Source organism: Dipteris shenzhenensis, chromosome 32, assembly GCF_047967505.1.
Source record: "Dipteris shenzhenensis isolate YYH24624 ecotype China chromosome 32, Dip_SZ_1.0, whole genome shotgun sequence".
Taxonomy (NCBI): Eukaryota; Viridiplantae; Streptophyta; class Polypodiopsida; order Gleicheniales; family Dipteridaceae; genus Dipteris; species Dipteris shenzhenensis.
In genome coordinates this window covers 45477608-45494109 of record NC_141627.1, presented here as the reverse complement: position 1 = coordinate 45494109, position 16502 = coordinate 45477608, and the positions used below count along the sequence as shown (strand labels likewise).

The 16502-nt window shown below is 42.9% G+C and overlaps 1 protein-coding gene across 2 annotated transcripts in view; it reads left to right on the top strand.

The window, feature by feature from the left end:
* The window catches only part of HGPT (Hypoxanthine-guanine phosphoribosyltransferase), a 50893-nt gene extending 38419 nt beyond the window's left edge, over positions 1-12474 (top strand). The window contains exon 4 of one of the 2 annotated variants that reach the window (XM_087370984.1): positions 12230-12474. In XM_087370984.1, coding sequence (XP_087227110.1) covers positions 12230-12253 — 24 coding nt within the window. In that variant the 3' untranslated portion in view covers positions 12254-12474. The remainder of the gene's footprint in view (positions 1-12229) is intronic. The other variant, XM_087370983.1, reaches the window with a different exon arrangement.
* Positions 12475-16502: the final 4028 nt, after the last annotated feature.

Here is a 16502-nt window from a genome sequence, read left to right as displayed (position 1 = left end):
GCGTCACCCTCAGCTTTAGGAACATTTGTATCTAAGCTTTTCAAGCACCGAAACTCACCTAGACATAAAGGTAGTTTCTCTTATTACCCTCCCCTTTGAGGGAGGAGTCTTTATGTATGTAAGGTTTTGTATTGTTTCAGGTCCCATAGGCCGATTTTTGGTCTTTAGAGGACGATAATATATTCTTCTTCTTCTTCTTCTTCTATAAAATGAGAGGCGTTCCTCTCAAATGAATGGAACACTTCACTCTTTGGTTCCCACACTCTCTTCCATGATGTCCTCCTTCTCCACTCCTGAACATGTGGTATCAGAGCCACCTCGTGCCCCTAGCCTCTACTCTAGCTCCAAAGTGCCACCTGATCATCATCTTCTTCACCCTCCACCTTCCACATTTTGCCCCCTTTCCGCCTACCGCCCGTGCTGACACTCCCTTCGTTCGGTGACCTTTCGTGTAATTCCGCCCATAGCCGAAACCTTCGTCAATTCCTCTTAGCTACAGGTGGGCAACACTACAAGCTGTCATGTGTCCAAGTTTGAGGCCCAATAGTTGCTTCAACAAGGAGCATTTGCTATGAGGTGTCTAGACATGGCACATGTGATGATGTCATGCAAGGCCCCCACTTGTGGAGGTGCCTTTGATTTAGGAGTTCCTATGATGTAGGACTTATCTCCTTTGATGTAGGAGAGGTGCCTATGATTTAGGCCACCCTCTCTCTCTTTTTATAAAATGAGAGGCGTTCCTCTCAAATGAATGGAACACTTCACTCTTTGGTTCCCACACTCTCTTCCATGATGTCCTCCTCCTCCACTCCCGAACATGTGGTATCAGAGCCACCTCGTGCCCCTAGCCTACTCTAGCTCCAAAGTGCCACGTGATCATCTTCTTCTTCACCCATCACCTTCCACATTTTGCCCCCTTTCCATCCGGAGTTTGCAGAGCTCAATATGCCCGCTATACGCAACCATTGCCCGAGCCCTTTTTGCTATAGATCAACCTCAGTAGGGCGCACCTCCAGCTCCAAGCATGACACGTGATTGTCCGCCTACCGCCCGTGCTGACACTCCCTTCGTTTGGTGACCTTTCGTGTCATTCCGCCCATAGCCGAAACCTTCGTCAATTCCTCTTAGCCACAGGTGGGCAACACTACAAGCTGTCATGTGTCCAAGTTTGAGGCTCAATATTTGCTTCAACAAGGAGCAATTGCATTTTCCGCAGTCGAGAAAGGCGCAGCTACAGCAGAAGACCTGGCGCAATATTGCGCAATTCCTCTCAGGTGGACAACCTTAGGAATATGTGCTTTCTTTTTGCTCTGAAAGCCCTTTGAATTGAGCTTCCAGCTGCGAGAAATCAAGCCTCCAAATATGCAACTTCTTGGTAAAGCATTTTGACACTTTTTGGATGTTTGATGGTTGAAGCAAGTGATAATTTGTGTTGTGGATGCTATTTTTGTAAACCCACTTAGTTCCAATGGCATTCTTGCCAGGAGGCAAGTCACACAACTCCCAAGTGTTATTCCGATGGATAGAATCCAATTCAGCTTGCATAGCCTTTAATAAAAAATCATTCTGAAAGGCATCTTGATGACATAATGGCTCTTCATTGCATGCTGTAGCAACCAAAGCATAAGCAACAAAACTAGCATGCTCTTTCCGGACAGCTGCTCTAGTACGGGCTGGCAGAGGAGTATCTTGTTTGATGTCTTTTAATGTGTCAAGGAGCCAATGGGGTACCTTTTTGGGTTCCTGAATTTCAGCTCTTTCCTGGTGAAGAGCCCTGTGCAAATGGTCTTGATCAATGAGAGGCAAATCAGGCTGAATATTTGGCTGCACATGTGGCTGCAAATGACCAACAGATGGAGGAGGTACATCCTCAGATGGAACATCATCCCAAGCATTGGATGAAACAAAGGCATCAAGTTGTCAAAGATGTTTGGGGCATCAACAACGTGCTGTTTTTGACAGTCCAGCAAAGGCATAGTGGAAGATTCATCAAACACAACATCCCGACTGACAAAACACTTGCCCGTGCAGGGCTGATATAGCTTATAGCCCTTGCTCTTTGAGCTATACCCAATAAAAATGCACTTGACAGCTTTATCATCCAACTTAGTGCATGTCTGTGAAGGCACATGAGCATAAGCTAAGCATCCAAAAGTCCTCATGTGGGAAATGTGAGGCTTACGACCCGTCCAAGCCTCATAAGGTGTGATAGTCTGCAATGCCTTTGTGGGACATCTGTTCAAGATGTAATTAGCATACATAACCACATCCAACCACAACTTGTTAGGTAAATGTTTGCCTTTCAACATGTACCTGGCCATCTCTATCACTGACCTATTTTTTCGCTCAGCCACAGGATTCGATCGAGGAGTATAAGGCACCGTGCATCGATGATGTATGCCACGAGAAGCCCAAAAAACAGCAAACTCCTTTGACATGTGTTCACCCCCTCTATCTGTATTAAGATGAGCAATATGCAGCCCACTCTCATTCTCAGCCAAGGCAATAAAATGCTTGAAGCATGAAGAAACTTCAGATTTGGATTTCAAGGTGAAAATCCAAGTATACCTGGTGAAGTTATCAATAAAAGTGACAAAATAATAGAAGCCCCCAAGAGCTGCAACCCTCATGGGTCCACAAACATCACTACGAACCAGATAAAGCTTGCGTGAAGCACCAACTCTCCCATCCTTGGGAAATGCACACGGTGCATCTTACCAAGCAAGCATGGTTCACAAATATGCTTTGAAGGCATATGCATTTTGGGAAGATCAACAACCGTACTATCCTTATATAACTTCACCAAGGCTTCAAAATTAAGGTGTCCAAACCTCTCATGCTACAAATGGGTATCTGCTATGGTAGAAGCAAGAGCAAAGGCATGTGCATTTGCAAGTGCACTGCAAGTGCAGCATCATTATCCAAACATCTATCATAAGCATAAAGTCTATAAAGACCTCTAGTCAATGTGCCAGTCAAGACCATGGTAAAGGCATGCGTAGCATCATACACTTCACACCTAACACCATAAAAAAGAACTTGAAAGCCACTTGTAGCAATGGCTGAAATAGAAATGAGGTTCTTACAAATGCTTGGAACATAAAGCACATGCTCTAGAGTGACAATACCACCAGAGAGAGAAGTAAGAGCAACTTGCCGAATACCTTTCACGGTATATGATGCATTATTGGCACATGTGACACTATCCCCTTGAGATGTATGCTTTAATGAGCTGAATAACTTCCGGCTGGAATTGATGTGCTTGCTAGCACCACTATCAAAGAACCAGGCATCATGAACATTTGAAACTGCCATACAAGATCATGAACATCATGATTATATTGACATGTAACCAAGAAAGCCCAATGTTGGTCTTGTGCGAAATAAGCGGACTCATGTCGATCTTGTGCACTAGAAGAACCAGATATTGCAAGACTAGACTCTTTCTTCTTCTTTTCAGATGCAATGCGTTTCCTGCAGTCATGAAGTTCATGCCCAGGTTTCCTGCAATAATTACATCATCTCTTCTTTTTGTTATCTCCTGAAGAAGAGGCACCATGTGAATGATCAGCATGGAAATGAGAGGATTTTCCAGCTGAAACCTTGCCTTTACCTTTGTGTTTGTGATGGGCAGCAAAGGCTTGATCACTAGCCATAGAAGCATTGCGATTTGCACGACTTTGCTCCTCTTGAAGAAGCAGAGCAACCAGCTGGCCAAATGAGACATGATTGGCATCACCCCTACAACCAACCTCAATGTAGTAGCAAAGCCTTGATAAGAATCATTGAAAGAGCAATCAAGGCATGTGCTTTGGCATCATGACCATCCCACTGAATCTGCTCTTGTGTAGGAGGCAAAGTACCTGTAGCAAGAGCTGCAGGTGTTCTGGAAGTAGCATTAGACCCATCACCTGAAGAAGAACCCGAGGCAACAATAGGTGCAATACCAGTAGTGGCACTATGTGTAGGCCTGGCCCGAGAACCTGAAACAATATGCCATAGATTCTTGGCAACCAAAACATGTCCCATCATGTATGACCACATGGGATGATCTGTGCCATCAAGAAAGCCCCAAGCATCCCAAACAAATCATCCTTGCCGGTAGTCATGATGCTGAAATTCAAGACAAATGCACCAACTGGCAAAGCCAATGAGAGAAAGGCACCCTCTCAAAATCAAGTGATGGAGTTTTGTCCAAGCTTCAAAGCTTATGCTTGCAAGAGACTCTGCTGTCCCAAGGTGTACCTGTTGCAAGAAAAATCCCCAAAAGGCAACACGAGGCCTTCCAAGGGAACACAGGGCCTTTCCAAAATGCAAATGAAGCAGAAATTGGAAAGAACCAATGCAACAATGGCTTACCCAATGATGTAGCCCAAAAGGACAGCAGTGAAAAGCCTTTGGATGCGACCAAAGAGATTCACTCTTGAAGGAGAGGTGAAAATGAGAGCAAATGAGGGCTAGAAAGGTGAATTACAGCAAGAGAAAGTGCTCCCATGAGGATGAGAGCACTTAGAAATGAAAAGAAAGAGATCCAATGGAGGGGAACTTGCAGCCCGAGGCAAAGGGCAGCCAAAAGAGGAAGAATGGGCTCAAAGAGTGGACTCCAGATCACTTCAGCAATGCGGAAACTCCTTCTCTATTTCCGCACAAGCTCCTTCTCTATTTCCGCATGAGCATAAGCATGAGCTTATGCGGAAACTCCTTCTCTATTTCCGCACAAGCTCCTTCTCTATTTCCGCATGAGCATGAGCTTATGCTTAAGTTTCCGCATAAGCTCATGCTTATGCATGAGCTGATGCGGAAATAGAGAATGAGAGAAGCTTATGCGGAAACTCATTCTCTATTTCCGCACAAGCTCCTTCTCTATTTCCGCACAAGCTCCTTCTCTATTTCCACATGAGCATAAGCATGAGCTTATGCGGAAACTCATTCTCTATTTCCGCACAAGCTCCTTCTCTATATCCGCACGAGCATAAGCATGAGCTTATGCGGAAACTCATTCTCTATTTCCGCACAAGCTCCTTCTCTAAAGAGCTTCAGCAATCAGAACGCAGCTCGAGGCAGCTCCAAAACATTTGCATGCTTCACGAAACAGCTCCAAATCTCTAGCACAAACTTCGAGGCAGGCCCACAAGGCAATAAATGCTTCGAAGGAATTCCGTACAGCAATCAATGACCTGTACAACGCCCATACATCATTAAATTCTGCCCTAATAGGTCCGTACAGTGGCAAGATGGCAATGAATGCAGCCGAAATTCGTCTGTACAGCTCGTACGATTGTACGGAATTCGTACAACAGTAAATGCTCTGACTTCAGGTCCGTATCGCCTTAGAAAACCGTGCAGATGCTCCGTACACTTCCGTACAATTAATGCTTCAACAAGTGTGGAGGCTCAAGGGTCAGCCAAAATAACAAAACCCTAGGGCTAACTGTCCTAATTGGACTAAGTGTCCTTGGTACATGTACTAACTGTACCAATAGTCCTAACTAACTATAACCATGCCTACAAGGCACATACCAAGGAATAAGTGGCAGCTATGGATAGCCCATAGAATGGCCTACCTGTACCAGTTGGCAACTGATGGGAAAATCATAAAACTGATAGAAATGATCTAAACAGAGGGTATCTGCTGCGAAAGACTTATAGATGGGCCCAAGAATTCATGCAGAAGTGTTTTAGCTATGGAATGCAAAACTTATTTATTTGTGTGTACTTAACAACATATTGTTAGAGGTGCCATCTCCAGGTTCACTGAGAGAGGGCCTTGCTTGTGGGTCTGCCTGCCCATGTGAGGGGAGTCGGGTCTATGTTTGTGGGTTTGCTTGCCACAGAGAGAGAGAGAGAGAGAGAGAGAGAGAGAGAGAGAGAGAGAGAGATGGATGCTGCCCAGTCCACGACAACATGGAGGAGGTATGGGGCAGGTTTGGGCCTGTTTTGGGGCTTGTGCTGGGGCCTACCTAGTGCTGCCCCCAACCAGGGCACCTAGTAGGCGCCCTGGTTGGGGGCCTTTTATAGCCCTTGGTCCCCTGTCAGCTGTACCTACCAGCCTAGTCGGCTGCCCCCTACCCTACAGTCGGTTGTCTAGGGTTGGGAGGGGAGCCTATATATAGGGACCCTCTCCCCCCATTCTCGCCATCTCAGCAGTCAGCAGTTCCCTCAGTTCAGCAGAGGTTTTCTCCAGCAGTTGAGGAGTTTTCTCCGAGATCCTTGTGCAAGTCTCTCTTGGTTTCTCTTGTTTTTGGTTGTGCCCTGTGAGTGTTTGCTGTCTTCTCTCCAATGTTGCTCAGCACCGCTGCACTTCTCACATGGTATTAGAGACAAAGGTTGGCTAAGAAGACTTGTGCTATGGAGAGGACCTGGAACCAGCAAGCTACAAAGGCTTTTTGGGAGTTGTTTGAAGTGGAGGTTGAGAAGGTACGGGCTGTCTTTTGCAGTACAAAGAAGGGTATTTACTTTGAAGGGTGTTTCAGATCGAAGTAGTGGATTATGTGAAGGCCCGTTTCTTTAAGGTCGAAGGAAGAATCCTCTTAGCCTTGTCTTCCATGTTTCCTTCCCCTTTTCCTACCTGTTGGGAAGTGGGAGAGAAGGAGGACATCATGGAAGAGAGTGTGGGAAGCAAACAGTGAAGTGTTCCATTCATTTGAGAGGAAAGCCTCTCATTTTATAGAAAGAGAGAGAGGGTGGCCTAAATCGTAGGCACCTCTCCTACATCAAAGGAGATATCTCCTACATCATAGAAACTCCTAAATCAAAGGCATCTCCCCAAGTGGGGGCCTTGCATTACATCATCACTTGTGTCATGGTCCACACACACACACACACACACACACGATCATGTCATTGCTAGAGCAAGCCCTTGATCACACAATTTCCAACATACCCCCCCTCAAGTGTTTGCCTCTTGCAATGTGAAGGATACATCTAGTCACATAGTTTCACATGCCATCTCAAGGTCCAAGGATAAATCTATGGCTAGTATCTCATGCTAGCAAAGGTGCCCGAAGGGTCAACCTCCCAAATGGTTATCTCCCTTGCATGTGGGACTTAATTTCTCATGTATGCAAGAGGTACCATGGAGGCAAACACATATCACATGGCCTACATCATATGGTGACCAGAGGTGATTTACAAAGACTATAAGGACAAAAGGACAAAACACATAACATTCTTTTTGGAGTACTTCTCTAGGCAGAGAACCTCAAAATTGACTACATCACCAAGTGATGATAAAAGTTTAAAGATATTGAACCTTAAAAGATAAAATCTTTATTTTCTTCTACCACAAAGTTTGTGACTTCATTTGCTGATGGAGTTCTCTCTTCAACTAGATTTGCCATGCTTTTCTTCTTCTCATTGCCAAACTTCTAAGAGTGATTGTTTTTGCCACAATAAGTGCAAGGATTGTTCTTATAGCAATCTTTTTCAAGATGATTGGTCTTCCCACAATGCTTGCATGCTTTGTACTTGCTCTTCACCCTTCCTTGGAGTCTTCTTTTCTCTCTTCTTCTTGTAGAGCATTGATGATGCCCTCTAGTGTTGGTTGGGGAAGATTAGTCACTTGTATAGTTTCAAAGTTGGCATTATTGTTAATTGAGACTCCCTTAATTTGTGCGTGACTGCCTTGAGTCTCTGGGGCACGAGGGTCCGGCCATGTGTGCAAGACTTGGGGAATTAAAATTCCCTAGTAGGCCCTTGGGAATTGTGAATTAAAATTCCCTAGTAGGCCCTTGGGAATTGTGAATGTGGCAATTAATTCCTACGGCCAAAGTGTGCAACAGGGGGCCAGAAGAGTGGTGCAATTAAAATTGCTATTTTTAGCACAGGGTCCTTATTTTGGATCTAGAAGGCCAGAAACAGCCCTAGAAGGAGCAAGAGAAGATTTCGAGGTTATCTAGAGCCTGCTAGAGCTGCCAGAGGAATTTGCCACTTACTAGAGCATGCCAGGAGTCGCCAGGGAGCGTCGCCACCTGCCAGGTGCTACCTAGGAGCCTGCTTGGTGATTTCGCAATCGACTAGAGGCCTCTCTGGGGATTTCGCAACTCACTAGGAGGCTGCCAGGTGCTGGTCGGGCTTGGCAAGAGCTGCTACAAGTGTCGTGATCTGCCTTCAGGCTGCCCACGAGCTGCTACCAGGTGCTGCGAATTGTTTTTGGTTGAATAGAAGCCGTCTAGAAGGATTTCGGCTTGTTTTCTGCTTGCTTTTTGGGCTGTTGTTGCTGGTTTTACTGTTCTCTAGGCTTGGAGGACTTCTCCTAAGCTGTTTCTAGGCCAGGCTAGAGATGGATCTACTGTTTCTTGCTGGATTTAGGGTTTTCCAGCCCTGGTGACCTGTTTTCAGAGGATTTTTGGCGAAGGAAGGCTTCTCTTTTCCTGCTTTTGCCGTTCCTGGACTTGTTGCTGGCTGGTTATCGCGTTTGGAATTGATTCCTCACAGGGAATGTGGATTTATGCAGTGGTTTGTGGCCAGGAAGGCTTCAGGTTGATTTCGACCGGTTTTGGGATAGCGATTTGGTTTGATTGCACAAGAATCTAGCTGTGTGAGAGCTGTCTTGCAGTTGTGCAGCCGCGTCTGGCTGGTTGGGCACTTGGTTGTGCAATTGCAGGTGTGGCATAGACAGTGGATACTTTTGGGGTCTTTGTTGCATGCTTTGGTTGGCTGAGGACACAGGGTTGTCTAGTAATTTTTCACCATTTGGAGTTGAGTAGGGAATTACAGGGTGGGTTGGACAAGGAGTCTGCGGGCGTTGGTTTGCCTGTGGCGGAGCTTCCCAAAGACCTTTGTAATCAGCCGCTTGGCTTCAAATGAATGTTAAATAAATACCGCAAGGGGCGCCAACGTTTGGGGCCAATTGGTGTCCTTGTATCTGAGTAGGAGCGCTCTAGCTCCCTTGTGATTTAATCTGTGGTGCATAATTATTTGTCAATTTACTGTGTATGCTGTAATTAAGTGGATCCTGCTACCCTTTACATTGTTAAGGCTAGTTTCAAGATATGTAGAATTTGCAAGTGAAAGCATTAAAATTGCTCATGACGGCTAACTAGAAGCATTCAACTCGAGTTTTCTCTGAGGGTTAGTGGTTTAAACAGATTCTCAAGTAATGCGAGTTGGATAGGTCTATAAAATATCTACATGCTTTTGTGGCCCTTTCATGATCCTTAAAAAGATCAATGAAGTGGCTTACATGTTGTGTTTAGTGACGGTGCTCGTGTACACCCAACCTTTCATGCTAGCAATTTGAAAGAGAAGTTAGTGCTAGAGATAGTTGTCTTTGAGGATGGACTTACACGGTTGAAGGATCTAATTGTTAGAAAAGTGAACTCTCTCACGTAGAGGGTATCTGACAGCGGAAGATTGATAGTTAGCCCATGAATCACACACGGAAGTGTTCACTATGGAATCAATGCTTCATGAAGTGTGTGTACTTCACAACATTCATGTATATGTGTAGACCAGCAAATAGACAATGCTTAGAGACAAATATGGAAGCAACACTTCATATTTCCCTCCGTCCACAAACTGGACAAGATACAATACCAAAAGGTTCTCCTGCTAAATGCCTAGCACCTCTAGATCTTTGAGCCCACGTGCTCCACTGAGCATATGTAGACTCTTTGTCCAAAGGATCCCTCCACCTTGCTGTCGGGTACCTCAGCCTAGGTTGGCACTGCTGTCGAGCCAAGTCTGCAGCTCTTCAGCCCTCTTCTCTCCTCCAAGATGAGGCCCAGATGATGCTGATCTGCTGCTCCTTGGATGGTTGCCCCAGGTGATGTGGTATGAGGCCCCAAGGGCCACTTTTTATAGGCCCAAGTGCTTGCTAGGAGAGGGGGATCTGGCCGACCCAATCAGCCCCTCCCTGGCCGACTCTGCTGCCTCAAAAACTACCCCAAAAGGGCACACAAAACAAGGGCCTTTGGCCCACACTTCTATGCAAGGCCCAGGCTTGTACCCAGCCTATAAATAGGCCTGGTTGGCTGCTATCCAGCCCAACCAGTCTGGCTAAACAGGCCGACACCTCTTTAGAGACGGCTCCGAGCTCCTTTCCAGAGTCCTCACCTACCCAGATCAGAGATGCCTCGCGGCCTTCATTCACAAGGGGGTCCGACACAGAGAGTACTTACTCAAGCGACGGGGCTTGGCCACATCATCAGGCACCTCTCAGAGCAAGATCACAGAGTTCTTCCCATTGAGTGACATTGATCGTCCAGTCTCTAGCTGCAGATGACAAAGATCCCGACTTGATGACCGCAGCACGACACACAAGTTATCGAGGGGACACACAGATCACTCTGGGGGACCTCCCGTCATTGTTTAGACCCGGGATACGTCCCACGGGAGTCACGGTGGCTCTGGTCTTGCGTCGAGCTTGGTCCAGGAGACCGAGATGCACGGCACCCCTTGACGGGCGCCAGCGTACCATCATCAGCTATGCACTAGCGAGGGCGACATGACATACGGAGGATTCCACTCCGCCCCAGTCCTTTTCTTTTCATTGTTACATCCAGATGTATTTGATTATGTATGATCGGACTTAGGATTCAGCATGGGTGACGATGCTGGTTTATCATGTTTTCTTTCAGTCTCATAGACCCATCGGTCTTTTGAAGACTCTAATAAAATTTCCTTCTTTCTTTCTTTCTGCTTGCTGCTGTCCCCACCATAACCTCTGCCTGTTGCAGGCCAGTTTTGCCACGTAGCACTGCTCCGTACAGCACCGTACCTTGCTGATGTCACCTGCCAGCTCATCACCTCTCCTCCAGCTTGGTTCCCCTGCACAGATCTGCCTCAGCCAATCCCAGACAGCCACGTGGCCTTTCCAAAACCCTGCTGTTCTCCATGGTGTCTTCCATCTGCCAGGTTCTCTCTTTGGCTTGCTGCACACATGGCAGCCCATGTGCTGCCCATGTGGCAGTTTCAACACTCACCACTTATGTGCCCCATGAACCAGAATGTCTTCTGGATTATAGGAACTGACTCCTTGGGAATAGGGTTGTTCGTGAGCTAAACGATAAGTGGAAAAGTATTGATTCTCTTCGTACCTTGCTGATGTCACCTGCCAGCTCATCACCTCTCCTCCAGCTTGGTTCCCCTGCACAGATCTGCCTCAGCCAATCCCAGACAGCCACGTGGCCTTTCCAAAACCCTGCTGTTCTCCATGGTGTCTTCCATCTGCCAGGTTCTCTCTTTGGCTTGCTGCACACATGGCAGCCCATGTGCTGCCCATGTGGCAGTTCCAACACTCACCACTAATGTGCCCCATGAACCAGAATGTCTTCTGGATTATAGGAACTGACTCCTTGGGAATAGGGTTGTTCATGAGCTAAACGATAAGTGGAAAAGTATTGATTCTCTTCGATCCAATTACCGGAGTTTATGTCTCAGCTCTTTGAATAAGGGGGGTAGAATGTTATGTCCACTTTTGGACATAACGTGGCTGGTGTGAAGGAGGTCATGTTAATTAGTCTTAGGATTGAGACACCTAAGACACCCTATGCCTATACAAGTGTGAGTCTCAGCTCATTCGGGGCATTAATTGATTGTTTGCATAGTTCACCACATTGATTGTTGGAAACTGCTATAGGTTACCTTAGGCAGTGAGTCAGAATCGGAATACAAATTTTCAGCATCGGCTCTCTAGAAAAAAGAATCTTCTATATTATGCGCTGAAAAACAACACAAATTTGGCCATTCACAAGGGTGCTGAGTAGTAAGAGAGATTGATCATCCATGAAAGCTTCAAATACAGTCTGAATGCTGGAGAGACTAAATAATATGATGCAATTTTTTTGCCATTGGTTCTAATGAAGAATAGTATAAAGTGTGTTTCTCTTAGCTGGAAAATTAAGCGTGAATGGTGCAAAACTTTACATAATACAAATGTTGCAGCTGGAGAGATGTAATACATTTTATCACTTTGTGGGTCAATGTGTTGGAAATTACATGTTGCATGGTTTGACTGCAGTTGATGCTAATTTTTTCATGGGATGATTTGCTGTCTAGGACACTCATTATGATGTATAAATACAATTTTGAGCTTGCTTAGGTGATGCAACGAAGTTTGTTAATTTTCACACTACGCATCATTTTATTGAAACTGCAAAGAATCTTGGATCTTTATATTCACAAACGATGACCACGTGATAGACATTGTTTGTGATATCATCTCATATTAATGCTGGACTATGAATAAATGGAGAAAGATAGTTGCAACTAACTAGGGTATGTTTAGTGTAGTGTCCTGATGACTTTGTAGTGGGATATGGAATGGATTTTGCTGAGCGCTATCGCAATCTTCCTTATATAGGGGTCCTGAAGCCCTCTAAATACATGTAAGTCGTCGACCACAGTGTCACTTTCTTATATAATATCCAGCTCATAGTTTTTATTCTTCATATTGTTGCTGTGATATGTAAAACAGGAAGCTCCAGCACCCATACTCTAAAATTAAGGTTAAAGGATACTTTTCTTGATTTATGATTGCATGTGGTCATTAGTTGTGTGGATTAATAACAAAGTTAGGATGCAATTGGTTTTGTAGGCGAACATGGTTTTGTCTAATCTTACAATTGAGGGCGCTTCTTAAATATGAAAAATAAAAAGAAAGCAAGTGATTTGTGTCATATGGAAGCTTTTTATGGTGGATTGAAACCCTCAAGAAATCTTGTTTGTGTTGAAATCGTTTGCTTTGACTTGAATGTATCTGTGGGGAACGAAGCTTTGACTTTCATGATTATCATAGTGGTGAGATATCTTTGTGTAGATTTGACATGTTATTGTGGGATGGTGCTCCTTACCTGTGCATTTAACTGGTAAGAGTTTCTAAGCTTTGGTAAAAACGGTAGAATTTTTTTTTGATGCCATGGGTGATCATAGTTTTTTACATGTGGGAGATTTTGAGATTGAATGAGCGCTTTCTATGGTACTCTTTGCAAAGTACCCAAAAGTTTGAACTGTCTATAAGATTGCAACTTACGATGTCTGTAAGCTACTTCCTATCCTTCAGAGGAGCAATTTAAAATGGTTAGGAGGAATTTCAAATGGAGAAGAAAGGGGACACTTGTTCGAAGGAGAGCATTGGTCAATTCCTTAACAAATTACTATGAAAGTGAGGTGCTCCCATATTCTGTTCCTTATAGCTTGTTGAATGTTTAAGTCAAGGTTCCATATTGACTTCAATATCTGTAGATAAAAGAATTGTCACAACTTTGTTGGCAATGCAACATGTTGAATAAACGGGATTGCAAGAATTAACAACGCTCATCCTCAAGTTACAACATGCATACAACACAAAAAATGTTCTCCATCTAGTTGCTTTAACATCCCAATCTTGATGTGCAACCCTTGTTCTCTTCCAGAGGTGTCCAATTTAAATATGGTATGTGCAAATAATGTCCTCCTAGCTTGACCTCTACCTTCGCAAGCTCAAGTAGCAATCTTGCTATGTGGCATCATCATCCAAACCCTTTTTCCAATCTCCATCCCATCCCTTCCCCCTCAAGTTTAGAGAACCTCATCATCATGTTCTTAGTGCCCTCTTTTTATGCAAGAGAATATTCTCCATTGCAGCCTAGATGGCACTCATGCTCACTTTCACACCCCTCGTTTGCAAAGATCTTGTGCAAAACTCACTTCACCGCCTCTACAACACTACCTGCTAATTTCTTTTTACCTCTATCGAGGGGTGGAAAAAATGAAGAAACACTTATGTGGTGTCACTACATAGTTGAAGTTTTATTTATGTATGCATGATCTAAGATTATTTCGAAGCATTGAGGATAGTCATGAGGAATCGAGAGGTACATATGTTTATCTTTCAGTCGTTATGAGTGACGCTCTTCCAAGATGGCCAACTACTTGCCTTATGCAAATTTTGAAAATTGGCATTATCTTTGTTGGTTTTCATTTTAGTTATCCAAATGCTAATTTTTACATGAGCTAGTTACAACTTAGGTTCTTAGCTCAAGCTCTCCAATTTTTGTCTTGGTTTGGTAATGAATTTTCATTATTTTTATTGGTAAAAATGCATAAAAATTGCTTTGAAATGTGTTGAGAGTTGTATAGGCACGAGGATGTTTCAAGTAGTGAATCTTGTGGCTTGTATCATGGCTATCAAATATAGCATTAAGGGAGTTTTGTTGTGTATGAATGGTATGTTGGATCTTTTAGCATTATAAGAGTGTGCTATGTATGAATTGTATGTAGCAGTAAGGGAATGTATGAATCGTATGTTGGGTCCTTTATTCAAGATAGCCAATGTCCTAACGTATCTCTTGGACGAATTTTTGATTCATCATCATAAATCGTTATGAAATATAAGGTTGCTTTCAAGGAATATGATACCACTAGTATACAAAAAGTGGTATCACACTTTATTATGGTAAGGACGTGTTGTTTGAAATGATATGCAATGTATTTGGGATTTGCTTGGCTGTAGAGCAAATGCCATCTTGAATACAACTTAATATTGTGTGTAAATATTTCTCAAAGTGTTCACTATTCAAAAATATTAGATAGCACATCCATTCTAAGAGTAAAATTTAGTACTCTATTGGTATAGGAATCCTTTACAAACTTGTAACTGTTTTTTAAAAGTTTAATTTTGTAAGTATACTTTTGTAAAGAAAAATTAATAAACCCCTTCTTATGAACGTATGTGCTATCTTACATATTCCTTTGTGAACCCTTTGTCTTGTGTGTTGTCTCTTGTTTAATTTTAACACACACGTGTATACATGACTCATGCATGTGTGCATGAGAAAGAAAGTATATTAAAAGTCTCTGGAAGATCAACAGGTTTATGAGACTAATAAAAAACTGAGACAATGAGTTGAAGAGTGGTGCCACTAAGCGGTCATTAACACCCATAACGAATACAAAGGAAAACCCATTATCTTGATCATAATCGCATCAACATTGAGGTCCAAGGTCAAATTATTGTATGAGATTTAAATACAAATACATCATGTGGTCCTGATTTTTAAGACATGGTATTAGCCTAATGCACCTTTATAACCACTAAATAATATAGGGTACAATAGTATGTTGAGTGTGTCCAAAGTATGTAGGATGAGTACTATTACAGCCTCATTATTGTTTGGTCTTTTTTTGAAGTTATCAAAGACTTAATATTTGGTTGCTTGCTTTAGCTTGATGAATTGGATGCCAACGTTTGTGATTAGATTAAGATTCGCCTATAGTAATCTATATTGCATGAGAGACACAAGTTTGGTCATGTGCGAATGAATCCCTCTCAATGATGTCACATGAGTTGTCCTTGCAAAAAAGCATCATAGTAATTGGTTGTAATGTGAAGACGTGGATCTACCTCCCGTAGATCATTAAGTGTAGAATGGATGCATCCAATGAATTTGAGCCCATCTATTTGTGTATACCAACTTCTTATTAACACAGACAAGGAAAGGTCTAATGAGGATCTACACTTTATTATTCATATAAGCTAATAGAGGCACTGGGAGGCATGTCATAAAATCAAAGCAAAGCAATAAAATGACCACATATCGTATGCATTGATTGGTGCATGAAGCATGGCTACTTTATAATTTTGAATCGTGAAATTCCTTCACCTCCTTTAAAATTACTTACAAGGTCAATGTATAGAAGAGAAACTCCTAAGCTCATTTTCATTAGGATAAAGCATCTTGTTTATGACTAGGAAAGAAATTGTTGCAAGAACATAATGAGCATCTACATTATCATCAATCAAAAGTGTGATTTGATAGAGAGTAAGAGGATGCATGTCATAAAAGCAAAACAGATCAAAGAAAGGACCACATATACACATATATGCATTAATTAGTGCATCAAATTATGCACGAAGGTGGGAAGTCCTATGAGAATCACCTTTTGGTTTTACAATGAAATGAACCTCTTACCTTTTATTAGGATGCTCATGTTTCAAGTCAAAGTTGAAGATTAATTTGTTGATAGTTGAGGCTAAAATTGTTAAGTAACGATGGAGAATTTTTGAAATGTTTCGCAATGTGAAAGGCCATGATATGACATTTTATGCACATTTAATAATTGCTCTACTAAGTCTCAAGGGTTCAACTTACACATAAATGGGATGAAACAAGAAACTAGATCTTGGGTTTCTAGGGTGGATGAAATAAAAACTCCACATGGGACTTATAATTAAAAACAATACTTTGTTAAAGAAATGAAGAAAATCAAGGATAAGGTTTCATACATCACGTTTTGCTATGATAGAAGTATAGTTGGTGAACGGAAGTATAACCATCATGACTCTGTAGAAGTGATGAGTATTCTAGCATAGATGAGCCAAGTCAGTACTGGTGAATGGAATTGAAAAAATCATGATTCTTTAGAAGTTGTGAATATTCTAGTAGGAATGGGTTCATAGATGGTATTCCCTTTGTAGGAAAGTGGATGGAAAATGCTTTGCAAGAAGGTTATTTTTATTAAGTTTGTTATATAGGCAGTAATTCCTTGTAGAAGAAGAGAAAATAATGGGCCTAGTCAAC